This window comes from Saccoglossus kowalevskii, chromosome 1, assembly GCF_978046115.1.
Source record: "Saccoglossus kowalevskii chromosome 1, keSacKowa6.1, whole genome shotgun sequence".
Taxonomy (NCBI): domain Eukaryota; kingdom Metazoa; phylum Hemichordata; class Enteropneusta; family Harrimaniidae; genus Saccoglossus; species Saccoglossus kowalevskii.
Genome location: NC_140641.1, coordinates 20,773,979 through 20,784,043, shown reverse-complemented (window position 1 = coordinate 20,784,043; position 10,065 = coordinate 20,773,979). Strand labels below are relative to the sequence as shown.

Here is a 10,065-nt window from a genome sequence, read left to right as displayed (position 1 = left end):
TTGTCATGCAGTGGTCTTTAAGACAGTGTTGGTGTTGCAGTGGTCTTTAATGCAGTGTTGTCTTGCAGTGGTGTTTAAGGCAGTGTTGCAGTGGTGTTTAAAGTCGCTGGCTGCCATCTAAAATTTCGCCGGAAATCCTTGTCTACCTGTATAACACACAATATTGTTATGAAAACACGCCATGGATTCCTACGGCAATTGTCCCAAAATTGTAATTATTTTGTATCTATTCCTTTCAGGCAGTTTTATAGTATTTTTGCGATATAATAACCACAGTTAAATATGAACTAAGATTAATCTTAAACTTCAGTTTTGCCAATGGCAATGAGATGCATTCACATGCACGGATGTACTTTGATTCCACGACTTTTTCGGTTGGTAATGGTAACAAGCGTGTCCTCGGTATCACCATGCGTAAACAGCAAACGCAGATGTAATCTACTATACGAGATTTACCATTGATGAAAACTGTTTTTTTTTTAATTATCGTCATATCAGTTCAGTTTAATACATTACTTAAATAATAATATTTTTATACACTGCAGAAGAACACTTTATACGGGTTCAACCGTATCACTTAATGATGCTGTCCATTTCTTACTTGCCTTTTCATAATTTAGATGTAGTTCATTATTAATGGTTGTTTTGAGCTGGGACATAAAAAAAGCAAAATTCGTTCTTGGGTCGCATTTATTTTGGCACCATCTCTTAAAGAGGGAGTGCATGGCAATAGTTAGAATTTAGTCGATAATTAATATGTTTGTTCCGGTAATAAGTGTTCTCATGTTTAACATTACGTCAGTGCCAAAGTAGATAAAGATAAAACATCTGATTTTGTCCCAGAAATTTCGTACATCAATACAATTATAGAATATATGGAGACTGTCTTCAATGACAAAACACTTATCACAGAATGGTGTGTTTCGTATTTTCCATTTGTACAGATTATATCCATTTGGCAAGATACAATGAATAAATTTAAATATAAAATTTGACAGTTTTCTGTCATAAGTAGTGTACATACATCTTTTCCCCCAAATATGTTTCCAATATTCAGCTGGTATATCATACTTGTTAGACCACATATATTCAACATAAGGTTTTTCAATTTGTTGTTGGGTCAAATTTGTGTACACCAACTTTGATGAAAACTGTTTGGTACAAGGCTGCACAACATTATTAACCAAAACCTTGACAATTATGCAAGTGTATCCACGACGTGATTAGGCTTATTCCCCTGGCGTCGACTTTCCACCATATAATAGTAAATGTGAAACAAATAAAAAAAAAACACAATCTTGCCCGTTAATATCGTGATTTGTAAGACCGAATGTCAGCCATCGATAATTTCAATGAAAAAGGAGATGTAAGAAATAACTATGGAAAATGTTTTAAGTAAATTAGTTCATTTTCTAACAAAACACGAAAGATATACTATTAATTAAAAAAAATCAAGTGTTCACAAATTATTATTCGTAATCTTAACTGTGCAGTTTATAAAATAACTGCGCCCGCACGTCAGTAACGTGCACATTTCAAACGAATAATGCGTTGTTTTTTAATTGTAATATTATCCTAATTAGTAATCAGTATCGTTCATTTAAAACAATTCGCGTTAGTTATTTGAACACATCCATAAATGGTTAATTAACGTGCATTAATTATTGTGATCATTAATACACTAAATTTAAGAACAAACACTTTGTCCAACCTGAAATTGTCTGTACAGATCTTTTTAGGAACTAATGAAAAAGAAAAGCGAAACGAAATGGTGACGTGTTTCTTACACGTTTTTTTTTGCTGACATATTAATTCATTAATTAACGGACACAAATAAGAGAACACCCGCCAGGAGTCAGCACTGTTCCGATAACGGTAATACACACAATGTGATTTCTTGAGGCGAGTTTATAAACATAAGCGTTTTCTTGTACACGTTCTGTCTAACACAACTCGTTTTTTTATTTCCAGTGAATTTGGGGGCGGATATAAGATCGAAGTACCGTCTAACCAATGAAGAAGGGGATCAGTTTTTGTTTGCCTACGAAGGTAATGTCATGAATTAGTTTACGCGTATCTGTTGACCGACTTAATTAGTTGATTATTAGCTGAATTGCTGTGTTATGTCTGTCATCGTTTAGGCCTATTTGAAGTTTTGGACGGACCTTGGCTCAGTGATTTGCAACTAATTACGAGATAACCGTAGCTATTCAGACTATTATTTCTGACAGTTGGTAGTTATTAATGTAGTGAACGATTAATCAAAAGATATGACATGTTCAGTACTTAGTTTGACTGGCTGTATGATTGAAGGTTGCGCCTTAGAGTCTTTTTACTGCATTGTAATTGGTTAGAGTTTTGAAAATGAATAAAAAGAGTTTGAGTTGGTCTTGGCGAGTACAGCACGACAGACGCAGTCCAGTCCTTGGGGCGAGTGTTGACGCAGTCTAAGAGAGTCTTGGGTCAGCCTTGCGATAGTCTTGGGGACTTTTCCCCAGGGCGCTGTGTCTTATAGAGTGCTCAAAAAACCGACTAAGACGGGAGTTGAAACGTATTTCGTTGTGTGTGTCTTATTTATTTGACTGTAAAGCTTAAGTGACTTTCCCGATCCCATACCTCAAGGGGACGAGATATAGAGACGAGACGAGATTCCCCCCTGACACGTGTGGAGAACCCCGTGGAGAAGAATTTCCCCCTTGATAGTAATACCAAAATAATCTGTTTAACTTACTGCATCACGCATTGTTGTAAACTTTAAAATGTTTTGATTTCATGCTCTTGTATTTCGTCGATTTCATGGTCTCTACTTATTTTAGTCAGCTGAGTTTTGTTATGAATTTGACCTAAGGTTAGTTAGGTGTGGTAATTTGGGTTAAAGGCCGGTGGTCGTGACAACGCGTAAAAAATACATATATTGAAGGGGCGGGTAGCAATAATTATATAATCTTTGGTTTCGCGAATACTCCTCGAAGGTGTCACTGGCCTTTCAGTTTGGAGGGGTATGCGGCCGGGAAATAAAACCCCAGACCCCCACCATACACCATTTTAACTTCAAAAACCATACCCCACTATAGACCAAATAGTGATTGTGTATATCTCATTGGATACCACATTGTCACTAAATGTATCCAAGTATAGGTTGAATCACCTGGATTCATCAATAAAAGTACTGAAACTCGGGTAACTACATAGAAATTAAAAAAAACAGACTCCACCCCCGGCCCCATCTTAGACAGGCAAACCTGATATTGGACCTAAATGCAAGCAAATCTATACCCCATTCAAGACCAAACAGCGAAAAAATTACGACCCCCCCCCCCCGGCGACAACCATTCTTATATGACATTTTTTGTTAGCTTTTTACTTACCATTTCATTTTACACAGAGGTCAACTGTTGTCGCAGAACCGTCTGCTGTACAGACACTCGGAAATTTGTAATTAAAGTTGTCGACAACGAGGCAACTGACATCACAAAACTTGACCACCCAGCGAGTTGCGACTGCTGCTGGTTCCCGGGTTGTGTTATGAGAATGAACGTCTCGGGGACAGAGACTGAAGAGATTTACGGCGTCGTCCAACAATTGTGAGTAAATTAAAAAATAACGAGGCACACATTAAAATCATATCCATTCAAAATGGATTATAATACATTCCACACAGTAGTGGAGAACGTTATAACATATGGTGTCAACTCGGCAAAATCCCTGCGTAATTTGTGAAAAAGAGACGATATGGACAGATGCATACACAATTAACATGGCCGGCAATATACGACATGTTGTTTTCAGAAATCATGGGGAAAATTACTTGTATTTGTTGGTGCGTACGATAACAGTGACCATTTGTACCTTACAAGTTGCTCACGTACGCTAGGATTCTGCAAATACTTGAAAAAAATGGCTAAATTCATACTGGAATCCAACTAGATTTATATGAATTATTATCTATTTTTATTCCCTGTACAGATGGCACCCAACTCATCCACGATTCGTTATTTACGATAGCAATGACGAAGTGATCCTCAGAGTTCATGGACCGTACAGTCAGTTCAGATGCTACCATGATATCTTGTTTCCGGTAAATACTTAATATAGTTTACGCCGCAGTGCGCATGAGTCTGTGTTACATCCAGGGGAACATGCACTGGGGTGTACATTTATTCGAAATACGACATAGAATAAACTGATTTGTTAAGTTGGCACATATACAGAAACGAATATTTAAAAAATGTCAAAACCGAAATCTTGCACGATTATATCCACCCCAACACTGGCAGTGCCGTGCCTTCAACACCCCTTACCCACCAATTTTGTTGATTTCAACATGTTGAGTTTATAAAATGTATTTTTGATCAAATGGATATAATTTCCTATTGGTTTTAGATCTTGATTATCGAAAAAATATGGAAAAACGAGGTTAATTGGGTTTATTCAGCGTTCAAAGCCGAACGGCCCGATACAATCTGCATCGGACTATTGTTGTGTTGTGAAATACAACAACAAAATAGCTTGATAAAATATATGTTTTCAAGAATAGAACGCTTCATTTATTTTGTTATTTACCTTTTGACATCATGTCAACCAGGCAGCGTATTGTTTACTTCATTGTCGTTCTTACATTTAAAGCGCGGTAGTCGTCGCGCTGCGCATGTGCCAGATTTTTGTTGTTCAACATCGATTTTCCCACAATCCAATGCGCTCTTCAAATGGAAATCACAAGTATGAGGTTTGACGTGGGCACGACTTGCACTGATTACCGCCGGTGACTCCTTCGATACTTTCGAATAACATGATTGAAAATTACCTAATTAAAGCTTGGAAACGTCTCAGTTCGTACTCGTTGATCTGCGCAACAGTCAAAGTCTCCATCTTTATTTATATGAGACCCATATATCTCGCACATGCGCAGCGCGACGACTACCGCGCTTTAAATGTTTGAATTTCGATGCACCTGTATAGGTGTATTATTTTCTTACCCAAGCCGATGTACATAATTATATGACACGATCAGTAAATCTGCAAGATTGCCATATCCACAAATCTCAATATAGAGCAGCGAACTTTTAGTTACCGTTCAGCTAAACTGTGAAAGTTAGATGCAACTCATTATTCTGGCATTGAACTCTATGATTATCCCCTAAATATTATCAATATTACTCAGTATACCCCAATATCGTCTATGACGTTATATCGTTGACCCTCTCCTTTTCTCGCTTGCAAGCATTTGCGGCTATTGATTTTAAAGCGGGGGAGTCGTCACGTACGCATGCGTCAGATGGCCATAGCGTGTCATTGTTTACAAACAAGAGTCTACCCATGAGCTTTTGCGTTTTTAGCGTGTGTTGTTATCGTCGCTTGGGACTCAATTCCCGCGCGTGCGCAGGTGAAGACCCCCTCCCGTTTTAATGTTAACGTTTACCAATACAAACAACGCCTCGTCTGTTTGTATTTTGCTGCCACCATTAGAAACGATTCAGCTGATAATAACAGAAAATTAAACTTACTGTTCCTTTGACCATTAGGTCTACAGCAAAGACGGCGAGGATGAGATTGGAATGATAAGCAAAGAATGGGATAATTCACTCGATGAACTGTACCCCTATGTTGAGAGTCTAGTTGTCACGTGTAAGTATCATTCCAACCTTCCCTTTTTTGTTTGCGATTTAGTAATCATTTATTTGCCCCTTCTTCTTAAATCTGCCAAAAATAATCATTTCAACTCATCAGTCTGAACTCAGACAACATATAATTTATTAGTTAATTAGTTAATTTATTAGTTATTCTGAACAACATCCGCAGTTAAACGTCTTCATGATTCCGTGTTACTGGAACGTGTCACATTACTCCGTGACTATTGGCTGAAATTGTCACGTGACCCATATACAGGTAACACACTGTGGTTCATCGCTATACTCAACAAGAGCCTTTGTATTCATCATTTTCATATTTGTGCCCACATGTCTCGAGAACCACCTGTTGAATTAAAAACTGTCGTTTTATTTACACTATGCGACTATACACATACCTGATTATTTGGTGACAATTGTAAAATTATTAGACGATAAGACAGTTTTTGCATTTTAATTCGATCATGAGATAGTTCTTGCATATTTTTAAGTAAACGGGATAGGGTTCTTGCCATTAATTAGACAGTGAGAGGGTTCTTGCATGTTTTTATCTGAATCCCGAATAGGTAAGTTATTAACCGTGCAGGAATAAGTTGTAATGATTGCAGACAAATGTGTGTGCATTTAATGCAGATTAATTGTATTAAATATATTTTATTTTCACATTTCTATCATAATTCAAAAACTCGTATTTGATACAATGTTTGGACTAATACCACACAGATTCGGAATCCTTGACTGTATTGCAACACAAACAAGGGTATCAATGTTAATCATAATAATTGACTTCTTTACCGGTATCTTACAATCTTCGATGTCAATTCATGATATCTGGTAGATAAGATATTAGTATATAAATGTAAGAGCTTCATTCGAAATTGCTGCATCACCACAATTTGCATATTAATAACCCATAGCTAGTTATTGGACGTTGATATTAAGTTTAAAAAAATAAACATAATTAGCATGGGAGGTGTCCCAACACTAGAGCTTTCACGGAGTTTATTTTGATTAAAGATAAACGCCACCGAATAATAATATTAATATTAAATATATTCGTTTATAATAAAAAAATAACCAAGAGTGCTTAACGGGCGCTTTTCAAGAACGCAAAACAAATTATGAATAAAAGGGGAATAAACACAGACCGTGGATAATATTATGTGGTAGATCGTTTCCAGGACACATTGCTATTATTTTTTAGCACTATCAATTAGAGAGATTGGATGATCTTAAACTCAATATAGTAGATATATTTGACTGTATCATATCAGTAGAATATACTGCGATGCCCGGTTCACGGTTACACTGACCATAAATGGGTGAATGTTAATTCAACACGGCGCGTTACCGTCAGCAAACTCAAATTAATTAGACCTCGTTAATACGTATTTCATTGAATCAGGTGTACATCTCGCGGGATTTCTAGAGGCATTTCCAGGTACTTCCGTCAATGATTACAGCTTTAAATTAGGATAATTGTCAAATACGTCACATCCGTCGGCTTTAGGCAATAATTTAAGAGTCTTACTCTTCAGCAAAGTTCAATAACATTTGTGCTAATCACTTGAATATTTTGCACCGTCGTTGTCTTCAATTAAAATTAATTTTACCGAGCGGCATGGATAAGAGTTATTCACAGCTTATGACGACAATATTACGTAATCACGCACTTTTTCTATTTGCAAATTGATAAGCTGCTTGTCATGATTTCCATAGTAACACATTTTTAAAATGTAAACCATCGATTGAGTGGTGGGATCTCGACCAGAGCGCAGATGTAACTTCATGTAACACTACTTAATATTACCTACTTAAAAAAAAACTCTGGACTAATGATGAATCAATCCACCAGAAAAGATTAAAAACGCAGATGCACAACGTATTACGTAATGCGTGATGGATCAGAACAAAGTAAATACATGACGTCATATACTATGATACGTATCAGTCTTATTTAAAAAATTCGAACCAAGAGCTACAATCCACCTACATATTTTTCCTGAATTTCGCGATATTTTCTTTATTTTCCAGTCCAAGTATCACAGCTAGACTGTTTTAATTGTACATGTAATATAACTACATACGAATGAGGATTGCTATACTATTGATGACGTACACGAGAAAAATATACACATGACACTGAATCATGAACAAGTGGTCTATTAGTATACGAACGCCCCCCCTTACCTCCCATATTGCCTATACAATAGATCTGAAAGAAAGACAATCATAATGTTAGCTAATCAGCGTACATGCAAAATCTTTGTCAAAAGATCCAGTGTACCTCATTTTCTTGTTACGAGATCCGTCCGTTTCCGTTTCGGCATTTTACTACGGATATCGTCGTATTGATTGTTTGCCAAATCTATAATGATTTGAACATTAGCCAATATTTTCTTGAAAACCCGGTTAGATTCGAAGGCAGAGAAGAAAAAAGTAGAAATCTCTCAAGCACTTGTCAATTACTGTTAAGTAACAGGAAGGGTAAATAAATGTATCATGATTTATTATAATGTTATAATCGTTTGGCAGGAAAATGAAATTACTGTCTAAAACGAAGTGGGACTCGCATCAACTGTTGATTCTTTTTCCACTTAGTCACTCACTGAAAAAGGCCATCTTCTGTTGTTATTTGAAGTGAAAAACGAAAGAGAGATGATTCTCCTAACTAATTAAGTATGGATCACCGATCAGGGCCCTTTTATAGTAGGATCATAATTGTGCGGCGCGGTTCGCATACACGCTAACAAGATAGGCATGTAATACATATTTCAGAATTATTTGAGTATGAACTAACCAACACTTTTTCTTCTAATAAATGGTTGAAACGCTTTATGATTGACACAATTCTTCACGCTATGTAAATATATATTAGCACGCCCTCGCCCACCGCATCGCGCGGCGCGAAAAATAGAACTTTCTTGATTTCACATGTAATTTACTTTATATGCGTATATGTTTCAGTTCCCAAAGATCTCGAAGTGCGAGCAAAGATGTTGGTATTATCAGCCAGCCTACTAATTGTAAGTGCACGTCAACTACTATTTGTATTGTTCGTTATATTATGGCAAAAAACAAATCTCCCGGTACGATATCGAATCATTACTACAACCTGTCATTTTTTTTAAATTACAGGATTTCATGTACTTCGAAGGAGAACGATGAAGAAAATGATAATCATATTCGATAACTATTCTTGGCTCCAGAAGTCTAAAATGTGGATTAAGACCCCTTGCCTATCTTTATTTTCATCGATATAGAATCTATTTTGTATTTTGAGTTAAGATAGGGAACTCTTCAATCAGTTCACAAATCAGCTAATTGACCACAGAAGTTCGAATGACAAAAGCCACAGCTTACTTGAGTGTGTGGTTATTTCTGAATATGGTTACCCATAATGCGTCGACATTTAGGGATGGTTTGCGGTTTAGTTAAATGTAAAAAAATCACAAGCATTCTTCAGCATTGCATTGCGTCACCTGCTATGTATCATCATGTACTAATTTTAGCAATCATCTGTTTTTGTAGTAACTCAGTAGTAGTTTATTTGGACGTGAATATATTAACAATCGGATTCATTTTAATTACGTGAAACGAACCTAGTCCAGTGACCAGTTCTTTCTGGTGAACCCTTTGTGAGAAAATGTACAGTAAAGTTAGTTGTCGTTCTAAAAATGCATGTTGATGAGCTGGATTGATAGAGATTCCAAGTTTTTAAAATCCAACAAATACGTAGCTGTTTTAATTTGATGACATTCAGCTCGAAAAAAATCAACCAATTCCAAAACTAGAGATCATATGATATATCCAATGAAAATATTTTCAATTTCAGAATTCAATTCTGCAATATAATCACTGATCAGAGTTGATTAAAATGTTTGCGACATCCTTGTTTTCGTTATGAAATTAAATATTCTGATCACAGAACACAATTTTCACATGCACTGTCTTGATTTGTATATACAACACTCTGCAATACTGGGCATAGTGCAAATAAATCCAATTTTAGTAATTCCTAAAAATTAAAAAAATCGCGAAATAATATCAAAATAATTGTCATCTCCGGTCTGTAATATGATTGCAGAATATCATTCTACATTAAAATACCTTTATTTGATATACAACATTGTATCTCTGAATATAAAGCAATTGATATGATTACGTCATTCATCCAGGTGAATATGCAAATTAGGGCTTGACCACCCACAACTTATTAAGGTTTTCATATTCATATTTTCATTTTGAAAAAAATATAATAAAACTGACGATACCAAAAGAAATTAGGAGCGGTTTAATTGCAACTATATGTAGCCATTGCCAATGGGAACCAATTGTAAATCTGTCTTTATAATACATTTTTTGTATGTTGGGTAGATTGTGGATTCATGACAAAGATGTTGTTCATAAAAAGTAATTCATAAAAAAATCAACAAAT

General features: G+C 35.9%; 1 protein-coding gene across 1 annotated transcript; it reads left to right on the top strand.

The window, feature by feature from the left end:
- The first annotated feature begins 3,531 nt into the window (after positions 1-3,531).
- Positions 3,532-8,795, top strand: LOC146750427 (phospholipid scramblase 2-like). Its single transcript, XM_085496805.1, has 5 exons — positions 3,532-3,584; positions 3,967-4,078; positions 5,523-5,625; positions 8,595-8,653; positions 8,766-8,795. Exons 1-5 carry the CDS (start codon positions 3,532-3,534, stop codon positions 8,793-8,795), a joined length of 357 nt encoding a protein of 118 aa, XP_085352931.1.
- Positions 8,796-10,065: the final 1,270 nt, after the last annotated feature.

Bases quoted from the DNA above. Each gene is read 5' to 3' on its own strand.
- LOC146750427 (XM_085496805.1), top strand. From the start codon at position 3,532: ATGAACGTCTCGGGGACAGAGACTGAAGAGATTTACGGCGTCGTCCAA. The intron at 4,079-5,522 runs GTAAATACTTAA...TTTGACCATTAG, and splicing joins ACCATGATATCTTGTTTCCG to GTCTACAGCAAAGACGGCGA. The intron at 8,654-8,765 runs GTAAGTGCACGT...TTTAAATTACAG, and splicing joins TATCAGCCAGCCTACTAATT to GATTTCATGTACTTCGAAGG.